A 14,598-nucleotide genomic window follows, 5' to 3' on the forward strand; every position below is an offset into this window, starting at 1 on the left:
TGATTTAATCAACTTAATCGTGATTAAATTGAATTTAATCAAAATAATCACGATTAAATCGGATTTAATCTTTTGAGGGGTGCGTCGTTAATCAAGGAAGTGACCTGCCCCTCGGGTGATATCAATCTAACCTTTGACCTTTAACAGGAGATATGTGATTCTTCATCCACTGGTTAAAAATAATTCTTCTATTGTAATTATTTCAGCCCAATATAAATATTCATTTCATTAACCAAATCCCAGAAGCTTACAACGACGTCTCCTAAAATCTGGCAAACTATAAGAAACCCCTATTTGAACAGCGGGTTGATTTATCATCCCAAAACTGTATACGATAAACCCCCAAAAACCGGTAAAAAACGAGAAAGTTTTCGGAAGGCTTTGCAGCCATACACACACATACATTCACAACTCGGAATGACGCGTTCATTAATTAAAAACCCAACCTCATTTCTTTTTCTTTTTGCAGATGATTAAAAAGCAAAATTTGGATTCTGACGTCTCTCCGGAGGGATAAAAAAAATCGCGCCAAATATTCCCCTGGCGGGCAAAAATGATCCTAGGGATTAGATGATCAATGCAGCGGACCCCTTCGTTTCTCGGAGGTAGGCTCACCTTTAATTTATTCCGCAGAACGGCGAAGAAAAATCAATCCGAGAAGCATCGCTCGTTCGCCCTGTAATAAAAGCGAGTCATAAATCTGAAGAAATAAGCGTATATAGGCCTAGCGGAAAGATTGAAACGTCTGCCCCGATTATTTCTCGTTCCTTCCGAACGCCATCTCACCGTTTCTCCGCGTCTTAATTCTTTTTATTTTAACATGCCGTCTGAAAAATCTTCCCCGAATCCATTTTAGACCATTTGCCTATTAGCAACTTTTGAAGGAAAAAGCGTAGACTCCCTTAGGAAAACAACCCTTTTACGCGACAAGAAATAGTCACATTTTAATTGGAAGTTATGGCATTAAGAGTCGTGAAGGGATTTGAACATTTCACCGTTGACAGTGTAATACCTAGATTTTTGGTCTTTCTTTCGAGGTATGCATAAATACGAAACGACATCAATTCCGATTTAGGCGCTTTGTGTAAACGACTGTAAGCGCCACTGTTATTATCGTCTAATCACCCTCTTTCGAACGAGTATAAACACGACAGTGTTATTATAACTCATAGATTTATCCGATAGTGGCGCCCTCTACGCGACCAATCTAATTATTCGTTTGGATTGTTTATACTCATTAGAAAGAGCGCGACGAGACGGTTACGAAAATAATAACGAAAATAATATTAAACGCACCTGCAAAATTATGCGCGGTGATTAGGGCCTCACGCCCCGATTGAGGTCGATTAAGGAGTCAATTATTTAAATTTAACTAATTAATAAAAAATAACAAAAACCGACCTACTTTCAAACAGATTTTAGAGAGAGAAAAAAAACTAGCAATCGACCTAGAGTAGGGTCTTCTAAAAACTCGCAAAGCGTTCTACTTCATTATCCGAGACTTGGCGACTAGGAAACAAGAAAACGGGGGATAAATGTGGCGGGTTCAAAGGCGCCACTATTTCCTCCCCTGGTCCGAAGGTGGCAGGGGAAGGGGGTGGCTGAATGCGGGGCGGTTGTTTTATACCCGGAGTAAAAGGGTGGGAGGTAAAGTTGTAATTAATCAAGGACTCATTATCGACAATCTTCGGGAACTTTATAAACGCGCCAATAAAATTCTTTAGCGCCCTCCACGCCCGGCTTTCTTTGTTCGGCCACATTGATCACCGAAGGGCGCCACTAGACTGCCAGCCACGCGCGAAAGGGACCGGGGGGGCAGGAAACTAGCCGCTGCCCCGACAGCTGCTCTTGATGGCTCCACTCTCCAATCTCGAGGGTTTCGCTATTAAGATGTAACATCAAAATTTCATTATGCTCTGGCTATTTTTCCCGCGCTTGGAAAAGGGGTGGAGACGGGGGGGGGGTCGGCGAAAGACAAGGTTCCTCGAGACTACACTGGCGTCATCGTCGCCGCCACTTCAGCCAAGGCATAGACTTCGCGGAAACTGGACCGAGGCTTAAGTCGGGAGCTCCGTTGGGAAGAGCGAGAGATTTCGCGGAGTGAGCCGAAAATTGATATGAGAAAAGAAGTCATACCACGAGCCTTGTTTTCGGAGATATAATTTCACTTCGGCTCAGTCCCTTCCGGCTCGTTCCCAGACTGCCTTTGCACCACCCATTGTCGTAGCTCAACGCCGACACTCTTTAGAAAAGTCAATATCAAAGACTTAGTTTTGAAAGATCTATTGTTTATTTTGCGGCCGAGATTGGATGTATCGTGTACGAGGTTTCGGTGGCAATCCGACGCTAAACAATAGATTGTTCGCGCCGCCACCTATCGCGACGTCAAGCCACTGTTATTTTTTGGTAATAAATGAGCGTTTTAATTGAAAGTTTTCCTTTAAACCCCCGCTCGTAACAAATTGAGAGAAATGGTCGCCGAAGGCTTCATTTTCGTGCGATTTTAATAAGGTTTTAATCAAATCTTAAAGGGTACAAAATTAGTAATATTTTCGTTACTTATAGCAGGCTGGCGAAGACATTTTCATTAGTGGAACTACACGTGTTTTAGATAAATGTATAGAAGAACAGCTCGCTATATGCAATAATGGAAGCGTGGCCAGTTTGTTGTTAGACCGAACGAAGTGATTGTAGAATTAAAGCAAGTGTCAGCTCGACGTGTACTAGCTCTTTTTTCAACAGATGTCGCTAGCGTTGAAATTAAAACAAAATACTTAAGCTACATTTTGACCCTAAAAGCTGGACATAAAAGTACCCCTCGCGTTGATTGGCTCGTTCTTAAATTTGACAATAACTTGAAATATAGTAATTTTTAACAATATATTTTATATGGGATATATAATTTAGGTGAAATTCCTCTAAATAGATTATAAGTTGTCTAATTATAATTCTCTTCAATGGTTCTCTGACGACGTCATCGTTTCGCTATTTTGAATTTTAACTTCCTGCGCCATTAATAGATGGCACCACGCTCTCCAGTAAAGTAGGTTTTTCGAAGAATCGGATAGATTCATGGCCTAATAACAAGTGGCAATGATTGAGCCGACAGTTGCTTTAAGATAAAATGACGTTATGTTATAATTGTAGGATTCAAAACGGTCATCGAAGGTTAAGCTTCTAAACTAGAAAGCGTAAGGTTACTAATCGTAGCATTAAAATTGGTACAATATAACGTCATCCAACGTCATAGAAGGTTAATTTTCTAAACTAGATAGCGTGAAGTTGGTAATCATAGGACTCAAGATAGTACCATATGACGCCATCCAACGTCATCGAAGTTTAAACTTCTAGACTAGAAAGCGTAACGTTGGTAATCATAGGACTCAAGAAGGCACTATATGACGTCATCCAACGTCATGGAAGTTTAACCCTGTTCGTGAGAAACAATCGTCTAGTGCCACGTGACTCTTTGGCGCGTGCTTTCAACCTATTGTTCATTTCGTACAAAACGGATCCATAGGAGTTTCCATCAAATACGGGAGGTCACGTGTAAATGTATTTTCTACGTCCTTAGCTATAGTTATTGAAGACAGAGATCACGCGCTCGAGTCGATCAAGATTTTGAAATTTTTAGTCCACGTGCGAAGTGAGGTACACATCTAGGCCATAGTTTCGAGGCAGTATTCAATGGCGAATATTCAATGAGAGCCGAAATTCAATGAGAGCCAATATTCAATGAAAGCCAATATTAAATGAGAGCCAATATCCAATGAGTGCCAATATTCAATGAGAGTCGATATTCAATGAGAGTCGATATTCAATGAGAGTCGATATTCAATGAGAGTCGATATTCAATGAGAGTCGATATTCAATTAGTGCCAATATTCAATGAGAGTCGATATTCAATGAGAGTCGATATTCAATGAGAGCCGATATTCAATGAGAGCCAATATCCAATGAGAGCCAATATTCAGTGAGAGTCGATATCCAATAAGAGCCAATATTCAATGAGAGTCGATATTCAATGAGAGCCAATATTCAATGAGAGTCGATATTCAATGAGAGTCGATATTCAATGAGAGCCAATATTCAATGAGAGTCGATATTCAATTAGTGCCGATATTCAATGAGAGTCGATATTCAATGAGAGTCGATATTCAATTAGTGCCAATATTCAATGAGAGCCAATATTCAGTGAGAGTCGATATCCAATAAGAGCCAATATTCAATGAGAGTCGATATTCAATGAGAGGCAATATTCAATGAGAGTCGATATTCAATGAGAGCCAATATTCAATGAGAGTCGATATTCAATTAGTGCCGATATTCAATGAGAGTCGATATTCAATGAGAGTCGATATTCAATGAGAGTCGATATTCAATTAGTGCCAATATTCAATGAGAGCCAATATTCAGTGAGAGTCGATATCCAATAAGAGCCAATATTCAATGAGAGTCGATATTCAATGAGAGCCAATATTCAATGAGAGTCGATATTCAATGAGAGCCAATATTCAATGAGAGTCGATATTCAATGAGAGCCAATATTCAATGAGAGTCGATATTCAATTAGTGCCGATATTCAATGAGAGTCGATATTCAATGAGAGTCGATATTCAATGAGAGTCGATATTCAATTAGTGCCAATATTCAATGAGAGTCGATATTCAATGAGAGTCGATATTCAATGAGAGCCGATATTCAATGAGAGCCAATATCCAATGAGAGCCAATATTCAGTGAGAGTCGATATCCAATAAGAGCCAATATTCAATGAGAGTCGATATTCAATGAGAGCCAATATTCAATGAGAGTCGATATTCAATGAGAGCCAATATTCAATGAGAGTCGATATTCAATTAGTGCCGATATTCAATGAGAGTCGATATTCAATGAGAGTCGATATTCAATGAGAGCCGATATTCAATTAGTGCCAATATTCAATGAGAGCCAATATTCAGTGAGAGTCGATATCCAATAAGAGCCAATATTCAATGAGAGTCGATATTCAATGAGAGCCAATATTCAATGAGAGTCGATATTCAATGAGAGCCAATATTCAATGAGAGCCAATATTCAATGAGAGTCGATATTCAATGAGAGCCAATATTCAATGAGAGTCGATATTCAATTAGTGCCGATATTCAATGAGAGTCGATATTCAATGAGAGTCGATATTCAATTAGTGCCAATATTCAATGAGAGTCGATATTCAATGAGAGTCGATATTCAATGAGAGCCGATATTCAATGAGAGCCAATATCCAATGAGAGCCAATATTCAGTGAGAGTCGATATCCAATAAGAGCCAATATTCAATGAGAGTCGATATTCAATGAGAGCCAATATTCAATGAGAGTCGATATTCAATGAGAGTCGATATTCAATGAGAGCCAATATTCAATGAGAGTCGATATTCAATTAGTGCCGATATTCAATGAGAACCAATATTCAATGAGAGACAATATTCAATGCGAGCCAATATTCAATGAGAGCCAATATTCAATGAGAGCCAATATTCAATGAGAGCCAATATCCAATGAGAGCCAATATTCAATGAGAACCAATATTCAATGAGAACCAATATTCAATGAGAGCCAATATCCAATGAGAGCCAATATTCAATGAGAGTCGATATTCAATGAGAGCCAATATTCAATGAGAGCCAATATTCAATGAGAGCCAATATTCAATGAGAGCCAATATTCAATGAGAGCCAATATTCAATGAAAGCCAATATTCAATGAAAGCCAATATTCAATGAGAGCCGAAATTCAATGAGAGCCGAAATTCAATGAGAGCCGAAATTCAATGAGAGCCGAAATTCAATGAAAGCCAATATTAAATGAGAGCCAATATTCAATTAGAGCCGATATTCAATGAGAACCAATATTCAATGAGAACCAATATTCAATGAGAGCCAATATTCAATGAGAGCCAATATCCAATGAGAGCCAATATTCAATGAGAGCCAATATTCAATGAGAGCCAATATTCAATGAGAGCCAATATCCAATGAGAGCCAATATTCAATGAGAACCAATATTCAATGAGAGCCAATATTCAATGAGAGCCGAAATTCAATGAGAGCCGAAATTCAATGAAAGCCAATATTAAATGAGAGCCAATATTCAATTAGAGCCGATATTCAATGAGAACCAATATTCAATGAGAACCAATATTCAATGAGAGCCAATATTCAATGAGAGCCAATATCCAATGAGAGCCAATATTCAATGAGAGCCAATATTCAATGAGAGCCAATATTCAATGAGAGCCAATATCCAATGAGAGCCAATATTCAATGAGAACCAATATTCAATGAGAGCCAATATTCAATGAGAGCCGAAATTCAATGAGAGCCGAAATTCAATGAAAGCCAATATTAAATGAGAGCCAATATTCAATTAGAGCCGATATTCAATGAGAACCAATATTCAATGAGAACCAATATTCAATGAGAGCCAATATTCAATGAGAGTCAATATTCAATGAGAGCCAATATTCAATGAGAACCAATATTCAATGAGAGCCAATATTCAATGAGAGTCAATATTCAATGAGAGCCAATATTCAATGAGAGCCGATATTCAATGAGAGCCAATATTCAATGAAAGCCAATATTAAATGAGAGCCAATATCCAATGAGAGCCAATATTCAATGAGAGTCGATATTCAATGAGAGCCAATATTCAATAAGAGCCGATATCCAATGAGAGCCAATATTCAGTGAGAGTCGATATCCAATAAGAGCCAATATTCAATGAGAGTCGATATTCAATGAGAGCCAATATTCAATGAAAGCCAATATTCAATGAGAGCCGATATTCAATGAGAGCCAATATTCAATTAGAGCCGATATTCAATTACAGACAATATTCAATGAGAGCCAATATTCAATGAGAGCCGATATTCAATGAGAGCCAATATTCAATGAAAGCCAATATTCAATGAGAGCCGATATTCAATGAGAGCCGATATTCAATGAGAGTCAATATTCAATTAGAGCCGATATTCAATTAGAGCCAATATTCAATGAGAGCCAATATTCAATGAGAGCCGATATTCAATGAGAGCCGATATTCAATGAGAGCCAATATTCAATGAGAGCCAATATTCAATGAGAGCCGATATTCAATGAGAGCCGATATTCAATGAGAGCCGATATTCAATGAGAGCCGATATTCAATGAGAGCCGATATTCAATGAGAGCCGATATTCAATGAGAGCCGATATTCAATGAGAGCCGATATTCAATGAGAGCCGATATTCAATGAGAGCCGATATTCAATGAGAGCCAATATTAAATGAGAGCCAATGTCCAATGAGAGCCGATATTCAATGAGAGCCAATATTAAATGAGAGCCAATGTCCAATGAGAGCCAATATTCAATGAGAGCCGATATTCAATTAGTGCCGATATTCAATGAGAACCAATATTCAATGAGAACCAATATTCAATGCGAGCCAATATTCAATGAAAGCCAATATTCAATGAGAGCCAATATCCAATGAGAGCCAATATTCAATGAGAACCAATATTCAATTAGAACCAATATTCAATGAGAGCCAATATTCAATGAGAGTCGATATTCAATGAGAGCCAATATTCAATGAGAGCCAATATTCAATGAGAGCCAATATTCAATGAGAGCCGATATTCAATGAGAGCCGATATTCAATGAGAGCCAATATTAAATGAGAGCCAATATTCAATGAGAGCCGATATTCAATGAGAGCCGATATTCAATGAGAGCCAATATTCAATGAGAGCCGATATTCAATGAGAGCCAATATTCAATGAGAGCCAATATTAAATGAGAGCCAATGTCCAATGAGAGCCAATATTCAATGAGAGCCGATATTCAATTAGTGCCGATATTCAATGAGAACCAATATTCAATGAGAGCCGATATTCAATGAGAGCCGATATTCAATGAGAGCCGATATTCAATGAGAGCCGATATTCAATGAGAGCCGATATTCAATGAGAGCCGATATTCAATGAGAGCCGATATTCAATGAGAGCCGATATTCAATGATAGCCAATATTAAATGAGAGCCAATGTCCAATGAGAGCCAATATTCAATGAGAGCCGATATTCAATTAGTGCCGATATTCAATGAGAACCAATATTCAATGAGAACCAATATTCAATGCGAGCCAATATTCAATGCGAGCCAATATTCAATGAGAGCCAATATTCAATGAGAGCCAATATTCAATGAGAGCCAATATTCAATGAGAGCCAATATCCAATGAGAGCCAATATTCAATGAGAACCAATATTCAATTAGAACCAATATTCAATGAGAGCCAATATTCAATGAGAGTCGATATTCAATGAGAGCCAATATTCAATGAGAGCCAATATTCAATGAGAGCCAATATTCAATGAGAGCCGATATTCAATGAGAGCCAATATTAAATGAGAGCCAATATTCAATGAGAGCCGATATTCAATGAGAGCCGATATTCAATGAGAGCCAATATTCAATGAGAGCCGATATTCAATGAGAGCCAATATTCAATGAGAGCCGATATTCAATGAGAGCCAATATTTAATGAGAGCCGATATTCAATGACTCAGATTAAAAATAACTATTTATTCCGAAGAAGCATAGAAATATTATTTACATCTGGTAAAATATATATATATATATATATATATATGTCAATTAAGTGCGTATAACCGCACGTGCCACAATCAACCTGAAATGAATTCTGGACGATTGGACACAATTTTTAAGTTTGAGAACGTTAAATTCGTTCTGGGAGACGTGGCGGAAAAACTTTTTTGTCTTTTTATTTAAAAGGAAATTACGAATTCCTTCTTTAAAGTAAATCTTCCTACTCGAACCCCTCCCTTTATTCCCTGCCTTTTTTCATTCCGAGTGGCTAAGTGCGTAATTTTGCAAATTACGTCAAAGGCAAATAAAATTCGTACGACTAAGTCTTGAGACGCGGAGAATTTCGCGAAAAAGAAAGAACGTAGACTCTAGCGGTACCAAAAAAGGGGACAGCTATTAGAGCAATGGACCCGTTTTCTACCTCCGCGAACCGATAACAGTATCTTCCGAAACGGTGCTAGGAGGGGGAGTCATTCAGCCTTTGCAGCCCGCGAGCCCGGAGAAATTCCCCGACTCTATTCTCGATTGTCAGATTTATTTTCTCAAATACTCTGGTGTTCCTCTTCCCAAAACTCAGCCAGCCTTTATCGGGGAGAGGGTGGGAGGGGAGAAGAGGCAATTTTAGCTTTAGGCAATCGGATGGATGGCCTTTCGCGCTCCAACCTGGTCCTTATCGGAGTTGTCGTTACTCTATGGATATATTAAATTAACTTCGATGGGGGGAAAAGTTTAGATAGAAAGGTGTTATATTTTGGAAAGATTAAAATTGGCTTCGGGGCTCGACCGTAGATTTCGTAAATTAGAAATTATATTTTGAGGGATTTACCTACGTTAAGTGGATTGCTTATAAGGCGGTCATTCGAACGAGTACAAACACGATAGGGTTATTAAATAAGTGTAATTTGTATATAGCAGCGACACCTATATATTTAAACATTCGTAATATCGTAGGTAAATTCCTTTTAAGAGCTCGTTCGAACGAGTACAAACACGATAGGGTTATTAAATAAGTGTAATTTGTATATAGCAGCGCCACCTATATATTTAAACATTCATAATATCGTAGGTAAATACCCTTTAAGAGCTCGTTCGAACGAGTACAAACACGATAGGGTTTTTAAATAAGTGTGATTTTTATAAAACAGCGCCACCTTTATTTTAAACTATCTATCATTTCGTAGTATCTTGTTTATATTCCTTTAAGATCTTATTAGCTGGCAATTTCGAATGTTTTATCGTTTTATCCATGGGTCGTTTATTTATTTCATTATAGGAAGTTACACGCATTTTACAACTAATAGTGTAATAAAATGAGTTACTATATTGAAAAAAAATTCATAGACAAAAATATAATTTGACTTCAGTGATCATAGAAGGATTTTGTAAATTAAACATTCGTTTTAAGCGATTTAGATTCGATAGGTGAATTCCTTATTAAACGCTCGTACGATCGAGTACAAACACGATAGGGTTATTAAATAAGTGCGAAATGTATATAACAGCGCCATCTATATATACAAATTATTTCAAACCTATCTGTGTTCGTATTAAATTTGCAGTTTATCAGATGACAATTTCATATATGGAATCGTTTAATAGATAAAACGTGTATTGTTTATTTAAATTACAATAAATTAATAACAAGATATATTATATGAAAAAATATTCGTAGAAAAAGATGAGTATCAACTTTTAGTCGGACCACCTACAACCGTAAATTCGTCGAGGCATCGGAAGGCTAAGACTTGAGAGGAAGCGGAGAGATAGGATGGGAAGGTTAGATAGTAATAAAATTCCAGAATTTCCTAGTCACGGCCCATATTTAAAATTCTTCTTTAGGCTATTAAGCTTTTTCCCGTGCCTAAAAAAATTTGAAGATAGGTTGAAAAAAAAAGAATGGCTTCTTCAATCGTTGGAAAGTTACTTTCTTACGCCATATACGGTCGCGAGCTAAATGGTCATTATTTCAAATAGATCACAAATGCAAAATAAAAAGAATGGTAGCGCATTATTTTAAGAGCTTCGTAGAGCAGAAATTCCCATCCCGAAATTCCCTCCGACTATCCACCAGGGAATAATTTCGATGCTGGTTTTTTTATTGTAATCATACGGCCAAGTCTAATTTCATTTTATCTCGGTTATCGGGGTGGTTAGGCTATTTCCAAACGTCGAAGTCGGACGAACGTTGTTCTCCAGAGAATATTCGCGAATTTATGCGAAATATAAATGGGTTTTATAGGCATTTTTTTCTCGACATTCGGCTTATCTTGAAAATGAGTGGTTATTTTAGGTTATTCGTATACGTATATTTTACGAGTTATCTAGAAAATTTAATAGATCCAATGTAGCTGAAGTATTTTTTTATCCAATGAAAAATTGGACGTTGGGCAGTGAAATTTAATAACAGAATGAAATCAAAATTTATACTTTAAAGGGACACCATTGACGATTGAAACCGGTCTGCAGCCAGTATTTTTAAGTTGAGGGGGCCCAGCAAATTCCTAAGGTGCACCCTTAAAAATAAATTTGTTTCCAAAGACCTATGAGGTTAAGACTACTGGTGTTGCCATTAGAACACGTGGTTTCAATAAATATAAATTAAATTAGAGCTAACAAGTCTTTAGTGTTACTTAAAGTTACTGTTCCACCATGTAAGAATCTTGGAAATCATTAACATCGATTGGTATGAATTTTTGAATGGAAGAAGAACAGATAAATTATAAAGGTCAGATACTTAGATCAAAGTTCACTAATTTAAGTCCGAAAGTCAGTGACAATATATGACGTTTATCGTCTTTATGTTTGCTCGAAGACTTATTGGAACGAGGGTTTTATAACCGTTGACGTTTAGCTAATTTTGTTAGGTTCCCAACGAAATATCAATTTAAAATTTCGATTTGTGGCTTACATATCAAAGTTCACCAAGCGAATTCAATGAAAATGTAGATCCACATAAAACAAGTAAATTGATATCGATAACATTAAGACCACAGCAAGAACAGAACAATTGCCAGATCCTGAGATATTTTAGATCGAATTTAACACTAGTTTAAATAAATCCATATATGTAGCTACCACATAAAACGCATAAATTGATATCGATGACATTAAGACCACAGCAAGAACAGAACAATTGCAAGATCCTGAGATATTTCAGGTCAAATTTAACACTATAGTTTAAATAAATCTATAGATGTAGCAATTCTTTTGTATTGATATGAAACCTACGATCAAACTAGACCACAAAACTAATATTAAATCGGTTTAAATGCCAGTTTTGGCAAATCAAATTAACAATAACTAGTCTTAATGAGATTGAAGCCCTATCCAGAAAACCAGTTGGGAAAACTTGCAAGATTATAGATGTTTGCTTAATTATATTATAAATAATTGGGTCCAACACTTGAAATAAATACGAAGATTCTTAAAATACATACATTGAAAAGCACCAAGAGATTCAGAGGCCTTTAAAGTTCGCTAACGACGACATCTGACGGAAGGATGCGGTACTTCATCGAGATAAAAAAAAAAGGCCGGGGAAAAATCCTTCTATATATAACGGTCAAAAGGGAAGTCGAAATTAAGGTTCCTATAGCGTGTAATTCCGGCTGCAGAAACGGTGAGATCTTCCACTGGATCTTTGGGACTAAAGACGGTGATAAAAGGGAGGCGAATCGCGTCGTTAGAGAAGATAGACAGGGAAGTCGAAGCGAAGGGGAGCGCTTAATTGGAGCCAGGGTTCCCGATTGATGGCCGCGGAGAAACGAGCGCATTTTTAATTGAACTTACAAATTGGGGAGAAACATCGGAATACTTTTAAAGCTCCAACCCTCTTAAAACTCGTATATCGCAAACCCAATGTGATTACGGACATTCCGCCTAACGAGAGAGCCACGAATAGACTTAACGATGTACTTAATAAAGTCGCCCGCTTTGTTTGTTCCGTTCCGAGTCGTCTGCGGATCGCGATGACAAAGTTTTGAGTATCTCTTTCTGGATCGAAAACGTCCCCGCGCTAACGAGTAAACCTAAACAATATTTGTTCTGTTATTAATAATTTTACGTTAATTCGAATGGTTTTGACTTTACAAATTGGATGTTTTCATACTTGAAAATTCACTCTGGTAGCAGATATTAATCAAAGATTAAAGGACCTTATTAAAAGCGAACGTCCATTTTAAGTTCATTAATTTAGGTTAATTTAAAGGTGCATATAATCGTTTTAAAAATTCGTATCAAATTTTAGTACCATCGACGGTTTATCGAAGCATTTCCTTAAATTCACTTACGTCGGCATTACAGACCGCCACGATTTTGAATTTGACCAATTTGATAGTTGGATATTTCGATAGCGCTCAGCGTCTTCTGCACACGCGTATTGCCATTTTTGACGGATCATGATTTTTGGGTAATTTTTGATTTTAGCCTCCCTCAGGAATCCATACTTCTACTTGGAATGCTTATCGCGGCAGATTTTCGTCTCGATGTGGCTGACGGTTTTTTTGACGTCACTATGTTAACTTAACAAACAACAGCGTGACAGCGGAGCGCGCGCAACAAAGGGGATTTTTCCTCTCGTAGGCGGGGCCAAAGCCGTCAGACTGATCTTTCCATACGCGATACTCCAGGATAAGCATTCCAAGTAGAGGTATGGATTCCTGCCTCCCTGAAGCCGCACATTCAAAATTAAAACGATTCTATGTCCCTTTAATTTAATTTATAGAAAATTGAATTTAAGTTGTGGTTCGTCTACTTTATATTTTATAATTCGATAATATTTTATAATTCGATAAGATTTTATACTTCGATAATATTTTATACTTCGATAATATTTTATAATTCGATAATATTTTATACTTCGATAATATTTTATAATTCGATAATATTTTATACTTCGATAATATTTTATACTTCGATAATATTTTATACTTCGATAATATTTTATAACTCGACAATATTTTATACTTCGATAATATTTTATAACTCGACAATATTTTATACTTCGATAATATTTTATACTTCGATAATATTTTATAACTCGACAATATTTTATACTTCGATAATATTTTATATATTTAATACTTCGATAATATTTTATATATTTAATACTTCGATAATATTTTATATATTTTATACTTCGATAATATTTTATATATTTTATACTTCGATAATATATTATTTTTTATTTGATGAAAACAGCAATTTCAAATCGAGAAATCCTTTTCTTTAAACCAACCGTCATTGAGGGTTATTTTCCGAAGTTTCCTACTAGCCTAGTTCTCGAAGCCGAACTTCCCAAACTAGAAATACTCGTCGTTCGGGTAAATTGGGTTAACCTTTATTTTATTAGACTCGAAAGACGGGTTATTTCAGAGCGCGTCTATAAAGGCTGTGCCGGGGAACGCAGTTCAGACCCGGGAAAAACAAGAAGGCTGAAATTAGAAAGTAAGGAGATGCTACTTTCATCCAATCGAAAGACTCCCCCTTTTTGATAAGATGCCGGCTCCGAACGGCGATGGGGGGCCCACATCCTCGCTCGCTCTTTTGGCTCCCTGCCCTCCTCCTCAGACGGGGGGGGGGGCGACCATTCCTTTTCCGTTTAATCGGTCAATCAATAGTATTTTAATGTTTTCCTGGCTTCCTGCGCCGCCAGTCCCCAATGCGGCTTTAAACGGAACTTTTATTTAAGGAAGAAATGAGATTAGGAATGGATGTTTTTTCTTTCTCTCTCGCTCTCTACGCGTGCCGCCATATACCTTCAAATTTAGTCCCTGTCCTACGATGGGACATTTCGGATGAAACTACTAGAATCGATCGCGATGTTGGGCTAGAGCTTAAAACCCAGTTTAGGTCGGTTTGAACTTGGACTTAGAATATGTTACATATCAATAATAATAATAATTATATTAATAAGCTAGGCTAATACCCAAGGCACCACCTTAGGCCTAAGTAATCAAGCGACTTTTAAA

The 14,598-nt window shown here is 37.0% G+C and overlaps 1 protein-coding gene across 1 annotated transcript in view; it reads left to right on the plus strand.

Annotated features, from left to right (window-relative positions):
• Positions 1–14,598, plus strand: part of LOC149951479 (uncharacterized) — a 98,862-nt gene that overhangs the window by 45,409 nt on the left and 38,855 nt on the right. Inside the window, exon 2 of the mRNA XM_090170037.1 lies at positions 470–605. Within this exon, the coding sequence (XP_090026163.1) occupies positions 571–605 (35 nt within the window). The 5' untranslated portion in view covers positions 470–570. The remainder of the gene's footprint in view (positions 1–469; positions 606–14,598) is intronic.

The sequence above is a fragment of the Leiobunum rupestre genome, chromosome 3, assembly GCF_980474605.1.
Source record: "Leiobunum rupestre chromosome 3, qqLeiRupe1.1.hap1, whole genome shotgun sequence".
In the NCBI taxonomy this organism is placed as follows: Eukaryota; Metazoa; Arthropoda; class Arachnida; order Opiliones; family Sclerosomatidae; genus Leiobunum; species Leiobunum rupestre.